This window comes from Primulina eburnea, chromosome 7 (assembly GCF_022965805.1).
Source record: "Primulina eburnea isolate SZY01 chromosome 7, ASM2296580v1, whole genome shotgun sequence".
NCBI lineage: Eukaryota > Viridiplantae > Streptophyta > Magnoliopsida > Lamiales > Gesneriaceae > Primulina > Primulina eburnea.
This window is the reverse complement of record NC_133107.1, coordinates 5,504,728-5,517,229: the sequence shown is the minus strand read 5'-3', so window position 1 is coordinate 5,517,229 and position 12,502 is coordinate 5,504,728. Positions and strand designations below refer to the sequence as shown.

The following is a 12,502-nucleotide window of genomic DNA, read 5'->3' as shown; positions in this document are numbered from 1 at the left end:
ACTTTAAAGTTTCAGGTGAAAAGTATTATTTTAGTTTTTTCTTTGTTTTAAAAAACTAGATCATGGGATATTTTCATTCAACAATATATGCTAAAAATTATATGAGCATATATCTTCATCATCATATTAATACTCTTGTATGTTCGAGAAGGGAATAAGTGAATGATAATTAAATCGCCAGGTACTGATCCCTGTCTTCCATCATCTGTTGTTCAAAGTTCGTACGAGCAGCTCTTCTCATGAAGCGAGCTCTTACTCCGGGGGTACAGGAGAAACGCCTTCTGCTCGTGTAGTGATTAAATACTTTTGTGTCCATTCCATGAACTTCAGTAGGCATATACTAATGGGAAACTTGAGGTCTGAAGATTGTGTAATAACATCTTGGCCATCAAAGAATTTCAAAGTATAGCGGGGAGTAAATCAAGAAAATTGAGGTAGGGAGGCAGCTCAATTTCATGTCTCTATAGGTGATGGAAGGAGGAAGTCTAAAAAAAATTATACATAAATTTTCAAATTCTTTTTACGTGAGATCACCTCCCTCTCTATCCTCCCCTATGTCTACCATTTTCCCCTAATAGCTCGCGCAGTAATATGCAGTATGCTGCTCTCACAAAAAAAGCACGTGCAAGCAAAATTACAACCATTTCATCTTAGGATCCAATGAACCCACATAATGAATCCATGACCATTGACCAATAACTCATCTAGATCGCAGAAGACGAGCTGCAAAGGCTCCATCAAGTGAGTGTTTGACAGGATTGGACCTATAGAATCCATCTTCTGTAACAAAACTTGAAGGTACGTATTTGTGGACTGGGTCTACATAGAACTCCTGCGAATGAATGCACTATTTTCGGTCACGGTGTAGAAAGGAGATGAGAACATTCAAAAGGCACATTATGATTGATTAAAGCACCTGCAAATTATATCATGGATCTCATATCACAGTATAACATTAATAACCCGCATCTCTCTAAATTGTGAAAGAAACTAACTGTTAAACTACTTGATGCATAAAGGGGAATGGTTACCGGATGTTTGAGAAGAAAAGCAGCCACTCTTTCTTCATTCTCCTTCGGATCAATTGAACAGGTGCTGTATACCAGTACTCCAGCAGGCTTCACCAAGCTGCAAGATGCAGAAAAATGAAACGGGCAATATAAGACGACTAAATTGCTTCAATAATACCATCCAAGCTGAAGTTCAAAATCCTACTTTCTTGATGAAAATAAATCTTCACAATGAAGATACTCAAAGCTCCACCTCAAATGACGAGATAAGAATAGTTATGCTATGATGTGTAAGCAAATGCTAGTGTGAATTCTTCTATCGCAACATTTACGACATTTCACAGTCATCATATACGATGGAGTCGAGCAAATTCCTGTTGTTTTATATTCTTGCAGGTCAAATAGCAACAACTAGCAAGCTATATAAGTGAACAAAACAGTTGTAACTTACGTGGAGGCTGAATCAAGAAGCTCATCCTGCAAAGTTTTAAGTTGTTCCATGTCTTCTAATCTCCTATTCCAACGCAAATCTGCTCTCTGCAAGAATCAAGAAATAAAATATTGAAATTTCTCAATCACAAAAAAAATAACGTACAAGACCAAAGTAAAAATATGAAGATTTAAAGAAAGTGGTACGACAAAACATAAAAATTTAAAGAAAGTAAGCACCTTGCAGAGAACACCCAATCCAGAACATGGAGCATCCAGCAAAACTTTATCAAATTTCAAGCTATTACTGTCCTGAACAATTTGACACAAATGAAACTTAATTATTGTTTATTTTTCTTAGCATCAAAATGATACTGATAAAAGTAGTAAGAGAAATCCTTACAGAAAATTCCCGCAGATCAGCATGAATAGTAGTGACAACATTAATAACTTCATGCAATTTGGCTGTCTCTTTGAGTATTCTCAATCTACCTTTGTTTATGTCAATAGCACATATGTTACCTGACAATAAAGCAAATCCTTTCAATATTATCATAGCTCCATTGCTAAAACAAATGGTCTTTACCACACACTGGTGCCTTACTATATGGCGTGGTAATTTTTAGTTTGCAATTCCCGAACGCACTTCGTTTTTACATTATACCAGAAATTTTTTAGGTGAGGCAAGTATAAGTTTTGAAGACGAAAAAAGTACAGCAGGAGAGTATCATTTACTATATTGTAAAAGAGAAGTATCAAATGAAGAAAGACAAGATTTCAGGATTTTCTCAAGGGATGAATAAATAAACACGGGATTTTCATTATTTTTATCAAGAATATGTTTCTTTTACCTTCCAGGAACTTGACAAATCATTATCATCTATCATTTAATTGAAAAACCGCTAAGCTTTATTCCTCAAGGATCTACCTTGTCCTTTCAGATGTGAAGCCATGAAAAGTGTCTTTCCTCCAGGAGCAGCACAACAGTCAATAATATTCTCCCCAGGCTGTGGATCCACAACAGCAACCACTAAGCCTGCACCAAGAGTTCTCATTGGTGCACAGAGGAATAATGGGATCTTCCAGGTTTAATGACAGAATTCACAGGAATTATAAGGCATAGTCCCAACTACTAGAGAAACAAAGGTTTTTATTGAGAACTCGCACAATATAAAATCTTTCCTAGGAAAACAAATAAAGTAAAAGCACATAGGATAACTCTAACAAAACGAAGCATTTATGTTAAGTAGCAGTTAAATCTATAACTAAGTATTTGATAGTGGAGATTACCCGCACTCTCATCTTGGACTGAACAGAAACCATTTTTCAGCAATCCAGCTTGTAAGACAACCTATAAGAAGTAAATGTGAAATAATCAACACTGGTTAAGGCACCACACAATAGCAAAAAACTGGTCAAAAAAGTTACGAACAGAACAGCAGGCATTAATATTTGTAAATGTTTGTCCTAATGATACGTCTATATGTTTCTACTTTCTTTAAGAGTTATTAATCTTCCAAAACAGAAAAAAGATGAGTTGCAACCAAAATTGGCACAAAAAATTTCCAGAACCATTAGGGTGACAGCCCATCTCACAAATTGTTTCTTAGGATATCAGGATGATGGTGTAAATTGTGAAAAGATAGCTAGATTTGCATCATCAATCCAAAAACGAAAAAAAGGAAAATCTCATGCATAATGCAAGGATCTCACCTGCAATCCAGCTCTTATTCGGACAAAATCATCCAAGTGATGAGAGCTTTCATATAGAACCTAAAGTTCAGCGAAAAAGTGGGGAAAAGGTATCAGTTGCTGTGCTAATGCATATCACCTTCTCTCCAATCACTTGCACCTCATGGAATCAAAAGGTTATAAGGAAGCTATGATGAAAGAGAGGTTTGGTTAACATAGACCCTGAGTGCAAAGAATTTCCATGGTATTATGTCTACCTTGCTTGCTTTTTAGCATTTAAAGTTAAACATGACTAACAATATTCAGTAAAAAAATTGACTAGGGGGCGCGTGAGTGAGAGTCAGAAAACTCATTGTTAATGACAAAGTTGAGCAACAACCTTCAACTCTTCGAGTTTTGTTACTAGATCAGCCCTTGTGAATCCTTTGCCCGTGTTTGCTCTGAATTTTTCGTTAAAAGGATAGGGAGCAACATTCAATCTCCAGCTTTTGAGAAAACAAATAAGGTTTCAATAGGTTAAAAAAAGAAACCTGATGCTGAAACAAGGATCACTGTTATTCCATATCATTAACTTTATAGTCTCTTCAAGCCCAAAATAGTTCATCCATCGTCTCACCATCCACTGGAGAAGAATGTCAATGAAAATTTGGCACAAGGTATGAGAGAATCCTAAAAGCAAGGGTAAAATCACATAAAGCTAAATTTCTTTCAAGATCTACAGCTTGATTGAAATAAAAAAAAGTTCAAATGTACCTAGCCAGGTTGCAGCATTTGGAATGATATAACTTACAGCATAAACAAGACTATAGAAACTAAAACAACGGTTACAAAATATATTTCTTAAGTAATGGCAGGGTAGAGGTTCTAACAAATATTTATTCAAGTTTACAAATATATAGACTGAGAACTTTTGAGACTTTAAAAGACACAGAAAGTGAAATTTGTAGTCTTTACAGGCTGAGATCAGCACTATTAGAACAAACAATGGCATTAATTTGTGATTGTGCTGTCTAATGCACTATGAAACTAAAAGATGAAAATCACAAACATACAACAGGATGAGAATGGATTGTGGCTAGGGCCCGTGCTTGCTGCCTAGCATCACCATCAACTCTTGGTAAAGGGAGAGAGTTACTTTCCTGCACACACCCAAAACAAGTTTATAAGCAGTGAAAGGAACTAAATGTCAACCGGGGAATAGTAACTGCCCAACCTTGAGCAAAACCAGCTTCCTCAGAACCGCATTCACCATATTACCAGCACCAGTTCTAAGTGCAAATTTTGCAACCTTTACATTCTATCATATAAAGCAAATGATAAATATACAAGAAAAGGAAAGGAAAGGAGTTCCAAGAAACACAATACAAAACTTTAGTCATTAAGTAGATAAACATTCTCCAAAATCCACCCATATGGGAAAAATTGGGAAAACATCCAATCAGATATTTTATTCATTAAGATGAACATTATCCAGAGAAAGAGCAATTTAAGTCCGAAAGATATGGATATCTAAAATAACAGCATTTGCAAAGATTAAACTCTGCTGACAGCAGAAATACAAAGTCACCGTGTCCCTCTAACTTATAAATGATTAAAAGGGAAAAATGAATCCTGACCTAATGTGTGTGTACATTTGCTTTGTGTAAGGTCATATATCTAAAGGATTCTAAAGATATGTTTATCATGTTTTATGCCCCCATATAAGCTTGATTATCATACACATTTTTAGGAGGAGAAATTTCCAATTGTATTGTGTAGATAAAAATATGGAAAACAAGAGAAAGTCTCATTTGTGAAGCAACAACCAACCTCATCCACGACAGCATAAGGAGGCATTTCAAGCTTCACAATCTCGTAAAATCCAATTCGAAGAATCTAAAAAAAAATATGGAAGTTTGAAACTCTCTAAAACTAATTACATAATTTTGTTGAAAATAAGCCATCGCATAATCCAAAACAAAACAGCAGCGCATACCTGCAATAGAAGAGGTTCCATGCTTCTGAAGGTTTTCTCGTCATGACACATCGAAAGAATCAAATAGTCCAGATATCTTCTCCAACGAATGGTACCCCCAACAATTTCTGTTACCTGAAAGTGATCATCAGATATAGACACAATGTAAAAACACCGAATGATTTTATCCAACATGTGATAAGAAGCCAAGATTTAAATGGACAACCTTCCAAGTTGAACATGAACACTTAATGTAAAAGGTTAAGTACATATCAAACCAGTCGAAGATCTCTGTCTTCCAAATCACGAGTACGGAAACCAAGAGTTCTTTCAACATATCCCATCTCATTATCCCCTGAGCCCTTGCCTTGCTCGTTCAACAGGTCAGCAAATGCGCCACCGAGCTCAATGCGCATCAACCTCACAGCAGACACTATATAAGCAAGGAAACAAGGTAAACTATGAAATATTTTCAATTTTAATTTAACAACAATAATCTTAATTTAATGTCAAATTTCTGTAACATCTGATATTCCAAAATAACTTTATGACCTATCTCCATCCGTGATTACCAAGTGTAATACAAACACTGCATGCTTCATCTAAATTCTGTTGGCTGCGCTCTTGCAATTTTGAGCTCCTACATAGAGAAAAAATGCACAATAGCTCACCCCCCCAACTATGTAATGGATCCCTCAAACATGAGTACTCCATGTAATCACACACATATACATAGTTTACCGTGTAATTAAAAAGTGATTCACTTTGTTTAACCAAATACATTGTTATTTCCTACACATATATGAACAATTAACATTAAGAACATTAAAAGAAGTCATACCCAGAAACGCAATTACACACACCATAATAATTAAATACTAAATAGCATACCAGCTCTATGAGGCGACACTTCCAAATTTAGCTTCTTCGCATTGGAGACAGGGTTAGAAGGACCTACAGCAATGCATGGCACAAGTTTAACCCCAACGAAAAACAAACAAAAAAAATCATCACAAAATGAAACAAGACGAAAACATAAATTTCATCCGAATAAATAAATTAAGATTGTTGGCCTCCCTGGTGAAAAAGAAACTCTATACCCGTCTTTTTTTTACTGGCAGAAGCTTCATCCAACTTGTCTCTTGAAATCCTTTCTTTGTTGTGCTTCACCGCCGCCGCCGTAGTAGAAGAAAGTCCGCCAAATACAGAGGCATTCAAGACTCGCACTGAAAGTGAGTAACGCGCCGCAATGGGGATTGAGCAGCGGGAAAGGGGTACCCCCGCTTCCATTTTTAATCAGCTCTGTTTCAACAGAAAATGAAAAAGCTCGGATATTTGGCCATCTACATCAACACTTTTTCTTTAATGAAAAAATAGTTTTCATTAAGAAGACAACGCTGGGTATTGGAGGATTCAAGAACATAGAACAACCGACAGTACTACTGCCTCTCTCAATAACAAGCAAAACATCCGACTACAGTGATTACAAGTGCCACAGTCTATCTCAATAACAAATAAGACATGTATACGGCCATACCCGAATCTCTGTCTACAAACACACGAGACATATCCAGGTTCTATAGCCGATACAAATACACTAAAAAAAACCCACTCTCATATGTCAATACTATATTAAAAATATATTAACATATTTGTATATGACTAGAATTCGTGTTAAATGTAGGAAAAATATTGATTTGAAGATTTTGAAGCTAAGCTGATAATGAAGAAAATATTTTATTGAATATATATTGAGATTGTTGAAGATAGTACGAAGCTAGAAATATATTATTTTAATTTATATGAAAATATAATATGTAAGCGTTTGTTTATCTTAGATATAATGAAGTTCCATAAAAAAAATACAAGAGTTTCACAACTTTAAAGATATTAATTAACAAAATAATTTAATTTAAATATGTAAAAATTATAAAATTCATAAAAAAAAATAATATAATATGTTTATAGCATAATGAAAAAACTTAAAAATAGAGTTGAAGAGCTCACAAATTTTATTAGTTGTGTTTTAAAAATTAAAATAATAATCAAATAAAAATATTATAGTTATTGTGAAATAAAATTGGAGGACCAATGTGTATTATAAATGACACATGATGGTTTAAATTTTATATGAATATAATATTTCCAACAATGTTAAATAAAAACAATAAGCACAAAAACACCAGCAAACATGAAAAATATATAAAAGAAAAAATAGTGTCGAAAAAACAAAATAACATATTTAAATGAAAATATATGATGCTTGTTAGTTCATATTTAAAAATCAACTTGTTATAAAAGTGATGTATTTATATGTAAAATAAAAGATAAGATAAGATAGAAATATTAAATATTTATTAACAACATGAAGAAATACATAGTGATAAAGAAAAATCATTGGTAAATTGATGCATTCAATATGTATTAATGTCTAGTCATTTAAGATGAACAATGAATTTACAAAAGAACTTATTAAAAAAAACTATTGATTTAATTTGTTAACTTAAATGAACAATGATATATTAGAAAATTCATAATTAGAAGTCATATACATGTACGTTAGATATACTAGATTTTTATTTGAATAATTCGGAAATGTAATCTGGAACTTTGATTTGTAGTTATGATTGATTCAAAATATAAACTTGTATTTAGAAAAAATAAATATAAAATTCCAGATATAAACTTGTAAAATAAATATAAAACTTATACTTGACCTTGCAAAGGCCACTGAAGAAATTGAGTCACTGCGCCAAGTGACAACTTCTAGATAAGACCTTATGCTTTACACTCGATTTTCACTTTTGCCTCTGACGAATCTTCGACAAGAATGATTTCAGCACTGCCTGTACTTCCTTGCTACGATGCGCATCAATGGATTCGGTGATCCTCTTGTAACTCTTAATCTCGTAGTCGACATACACATCCTACAAACACATATCAAAGATTGTGAAAAATATGAAAAGAAGCTCGGACATATCGACTCTGAGCAATTTTTACTTTTGGAAGTTTTGACTTTCGAGAGTTGATAGCACTGCTAAAACAGTTAGAGAAGTACACCAACCAAAATTATGTGTAAGTATACAAAAATTGAAATTGTCATATTTAGAGCCAATAAAACGTTCGATCATGTAACTCCCTCTCTACTCTCAAACTCGACTGCTACTTTTAGGAATTATCATAAAGCAACATAAAGCTAACTCTACACACTTTCTGTAAAAGCTTGCCATAAAGCAAGTCAAGTTGACGTCAAATTTTTTTGTGGCCTATTTGCCTGTATAGTTATTGAAAACAAATCGCAAGAAGGTGCACAAGTAGTTTGAAGGCTAGATACACAACTTAGAGCGTGAATAAATCTGAGGGGAGCGTCCAACGGATCATATGCATTTCACATATGGTCCTTCGACGCTCCTTTGGAGTGTAGCATCGAATAAATTCCTCGTCTCAAATGTGTACTAACACGTGTGATTCTAATGTGGTGGGTTACTAGACGGTTGTCTCCTGGCTTGTTTTGAGCCCGTGAACAAGAGATCAGCCTCATTGTGCCTTTGCTCTAGATGCACGGATTTTACGTCCACGGTCATATTGTATACTAAGAGGAGGCAAACAGTGACACTTCGAAATTTTCTGATGTTTCAATCTGTAACAAAACAGTGGGGGATCAAACACCACCCTTTATACATCCTTTGATAGACAATATACATACACTTCTCTATTACAAATTTCCCCATCCTCAAACTCGACTAACGTGTACAAAAATACTACAAAAGGGACACTCTGAATCAAAACAATGTTGTAAACAAACTGTGTTGGACTGTAATTTTATCTATCAAAATCGATTCAAGATCGAAACCACTAACAAATGTTACTAAGAACATATTATCTACTCGCTTTTCTTCTTGGGTTGTTCTTCCAAAACGAACTCCACGTATAAATTCTTTAGGGCTATCACCACAGTTGTCATCAAAGGCCCCATTATTGCTCCCTGCACAGCCATGACTATAAGTCTTGCAATCGAACATAAAACAAAAAATTTCATAGCCATTTGTTCGAGTCTCATACGCGAAAAGGATGATACTAACTAGCGACACGAAAAGTTATTTTTATTTAATTCCAGTAATATGGTTGATATCAGAGTGAGGTATCTTGCTGTAAACGAGTAGATTTAGCATATTGAGATGAAAAAAAAAAACTGTTGGCCAGAAAACAAACAAATTTTTTAGGATGCTTTCGTTAAACTGATCCAAAATAAACAGATATCCTCCATTTCGAGTCTTGAGCCTTATTTCCCAAAAAAGAAAATAATAATGCCAATTAAGCTCAGCAGCATTTTCAAAATATGTAAACTTCTGCTGCCAAAGCAAATAATCGTTACATAAACAACAGATATAGCAGAAGGTCAAGTAATGGTTTAAATTGGAAGTTACCTCTAAAGCAGAGGAGAACAATGTCATCCCACCGATGATGCTGAGACCGGTAAGATAACCACTGTAACCGGGAACATCCTCTTGAATTTCAGAAATTCCATATTCCATAAGCAACATATGTATAACGAACAAACTGATTGCTAATATATATCTTCCTTCAAGTACCAGCTGCAATGCTGCTGGAATAGTCGAAAGCCAAGCAGGAAATAACGGCAACAAGGAGCTAATGAATGCAAGCACAGTCGACATATACAAGAAATGTATAGAGAATAATCTAAATAGAAGCCAGGTCATACATCCTTGAAACAAAGCAATCTCAACTGTTGCTAAAAGAACCCCAGAGATAGCTTTGTCAAGCACCTCCACACATCGAGTTCTTGCAGACTGTGAAATGGGAAGCATACACATAACCTGTTCTGTGACTCCACCGGACTCTGATGTGATTAGATAGTATAAAACCCAAAAAAATACCATTGATTGCGAAAAGAAGTTGAGTAGCTCTGCTGCACCGGAGACAATCGAACTACCAATCAAGAACATGAGCTTTGCACTACCACCAAGAATAGATGTACTGCTAACCACTACACTCTGCATCACGTTCATTCCTTGAACAGCAAACCCTTTTGCCTTCTCCACGAGATCTTCTCGGGTAATCACCAATTCCCGGAAGATTGCGTCCACTTCTGTGTACATTTTCCCCCACTCTCGATCTCCAACTCTCCTTTTCAGGCTCAAAAATTTATCAGCATAAGGGGATGGACTTATCAGAGCTGTGGAACGGGCGGAGGAGTTTCCAGAGGGAGTAATCACAAAATGCTTGATCCCAGTTACTAATTCAGTCATGTTATATTGCATTGCCAAACTATCAATCTGCTCAGAGACTGTCTCGTAAAACTTCGTAGAATACATATCCACCATTCCAGGCACATCATTTTCCTCCATCCATTTCTTAACCCCCATTTTCTCAGCATAATTACTCTCTTCCACGTGAGATTTTAGAGCAAATACAGCGTCTTTTCCCTCGACACCTATTTTATAAGAGAAGAAAATCATGCCAGCCAATGAGCCAACACTAATTCCAACAATCAACGCAATTGCTACTACTGTCTTCAATCTTTTCAATATGCCTCTAGTGAAAAAAGCACTGAACGAAAGGCGGCGAAAGCTATGGCTTCTTAATGTAGAAACTCTACTCATAGTTGACTCAACAGTAGTTGCACTAAACATGAATCCCAATGCAAGAAGGGACATAGACCCTATGGCACCAATTTGCTCATAAGCCATTACAAACAACCAAAAAGAAACAAGCCACTTCAACAACTTGTAAAATCCACTCTTCTTCATCCTTAAAGATTCAACCTTTTTCTTTCTCAGGGCAACCCGCAAAATGCCTTCTTTAATTTCAATAAGAGTCCCAACAAAAACCCTGAATATTGCCACAGGAATAGCCAAGGTTGTCTCCGTGAGGCCTAATTTTAACGGCTCGGTCCAAAAACCGACAAGGGTTTGTTGAATGCTTCTCAAAGGGATTGAACACAGAACAGCCCACAAAATGGGCCTCAAGAAATCTTCAAGAAGTTTGCAAACACCATAAAGAACAAATATTGTGAACGCAAGCCCTGCGTGTGCCATGGTTATGTAGAGCGCGAGGCGTACCTGAGGATCACCGAAGAGGGAATTCTGATGATCCTCTGACACAGACGCTGAAGGTTCTTGGGACGCCGGCGCTGGCGCTTGGTCTGTCTGAGGCTTCCTGATTGATGCAGATCGGAACATTTCTTGCCACGGCGGAGAGCTATTGTTTGACCCTGATTTGGAGCCTGAATCGTATTCAACCAGCTCCATTATTTAACAATCTTTATCGATAAAGAAAACGAAAGCGAACAAATAATAAAGCTCTCTCTGCCAGTATCTTGAAAAGTCATGTGTTTTGGATTCCACACGGAGTAAAGGTCATATTTGGTTGGAAGGAGGAGAGAGCTGACACGGTTGGGCCCTGTGTATTAGCCTGCCTGCATTACATGGCGAATACATACAACACAATTACTATGGTAAAGAATATTTCCCAGATAAACAGCTGGATTCAGAAAAAGTTTAGGGGTTTATTCTTTTAATTCCCGCTGCAGTCGCACAGTGTTCCTTGTATTTAATTGGCGACTCATTATGTGCATAAAAAGCTTATCACAAACAAATGATAAGTCCAACGTGGGAGCCATTCAGGGAAGGTGTCGGCTGAGAGCCGGAAAAGGACACATTTATTGTGGGCCAAAGCTTACGTAACTTGCTGCCACCCGTTGTTCCTTCACTCTGTAAATTTCGATGAGCCCAGGATGTTATATATATACGGTGTCCATTGTATGCGATACACAGTTTGGAATGATTATACGGGAAATTGGCTTTCAGTCATCAGTCGTCGATTTTTTTTGTGTTCAGTATCTGGTTACTTTTTTTGTACCACATTTCCACATGAAGTGTACCACATTTCCACATGAAGTGTACCGCATTTTGTATGACATGGTACCACAATTTTATGGGTAGAGAGTGAACCCAAAGAAATGTTTTGATCGGGGATTTTTCATCAACTTCTCCATGATTATAAGTTATTTTTGTATATTTTTTTTAATTATGAATGATATCTAAAATTTTAATAGTATACTAGATTCTTTGCACACGTGGTGCGTGTGTACAGTTTTTTTATAATTATCTATGGACTAAAATGAAATTTGATAAATTATCGAGAGACTAAAGTGCTATTTGAATTGTTGTAATTTAAAAAAAAACAGAAATGTTTTTCGAAATTTAAAAAAAAAATAAAAAACAAAAATGTAAATTTGATATCAAATGAGGGCAAAATTTGTAAAACAAAAAACAGACCAACTTTTTGTCTCTATTAGAAAGATTCTTAATAATAGTAATAGATATATAAAGATAATAAATATTTTTATAAATTTAAAAAAATGGTTAAGATATGTTACACCGAATATACACAA

General features: G+C 35.4%; 2 protein-coding genes across 5 annotated transcripts; both read right to left on the bottom strand.

The window, feature by feature from the left end:
* Positions 1-88: 88 nt before the first annotated feature.
* Positions 89-6,693, bottom strand: LOC140836895 (uncharacterized). 4 transcript variants are annotated; one of them, XM_073202767.1, is made up of 17 exons: positions 6,186-6,690; positions 5,977-6,039; positions 5,364-5,518; positions 5,107-5,220; positions 4,941-5,006; positions 4,345-4,428; positions 4,184-4,270; positions 3,662-3,753; positions 3,511-3,571; positions 3,153-3,212; positions 2,730-2,790; positions 2,368-2,475; positions 1,843-1,961; positions 1,680-1,751; positions 1,462-1,547; positions 1,032-1,128; positions 89-832 (listed from the first exon to the last, which is right to left on the bottom strand). In XM_073202767.1, the coding sequence occupies exons 1-17, from the start codon at positions 6,373-6,375 to the stop codon at positions 701-703; spliced, it is 1,647 nt and encodes a 548-aa protein (XP_073058868.1). In that variant the 5' UTR covers positions 6,376-6,690; the 3' UTR covers positions 89-700. The 4 variants fall into 4 exon arrangements, with proteins under 4 accessions (XP_073058868.1, XP_073058871.1, XP_073058869.1 ...); XM_073202770.1 differs by lacking the exon at positions 6,186-6,690 and adding an exon at positions 5,658-5,725 and having other exon boundaries at positions 5,977-5,992; XM_073202769.1 differs by having other exon boundaries at positions 781-916; positions 6,186-6,693.
* A 1,997-nt stretch (positions 6,694-8,690) lies between these two features.
* On the bottom strand, positions 8,691-11,643 carry LOC140836894 (uncharacterized). Its single transcript, XM_073202766.1, has 2 exons — positions 9,513-11,643; positions 8,691-9,070 (listed from the first exon to the last, which is right to left on the bottom strand). Exons 1-2 carry the CDS (start codon positions 11,355-11,357, stop codon positions 8,969-8,971), a joined length of 1,947 nt encoding a protein of 648 aa, XP_073058867.1. The 5' UTR covers positions 11,358-11,643; the 3' UTR covers positions 8,691-8,968.
* Positions 11,644-12,502: the final 859 nt, after the last annotated feature.

Coding starts and splice junctions, on each gene's coding strand:
- LOC140836894 (XM_073202766.1), bottom strand. CDS start 11,357: ATGGAGCTGGTTGAATACGATTCAGGCTCCAAATCAGGGTCAAACAAT. Junction 9,071..9,512: donor TGTTCTCCTCTGCTTTAGAG/GTAACTTCCAAT, acceptor ATGGCTGTGCAG/GGAGCAATAATGGGGCCTTT.
- LOC140836895 (XM_073202767.1), bottom strand. CDS start 6,375: ATGGAAGCGGGGGTACCCCTTTCCCGCTGCTCAATCCCCATTGCGGCG. Junction 2,476..2,729: donor AGTCCAAGATGAGAGTGCGG/GTAATCTCCACT, acceptor CTCTTGGTGCAG/GCTTAGTGGTTGCTGTTGTG. Junction 1,962..2,367: donor TTCACATCTGAAAGGACAAG/GTAGATCCTTGA, acceptor CTTTATTGTCAG/GTAACATATGTGCTATTGAC.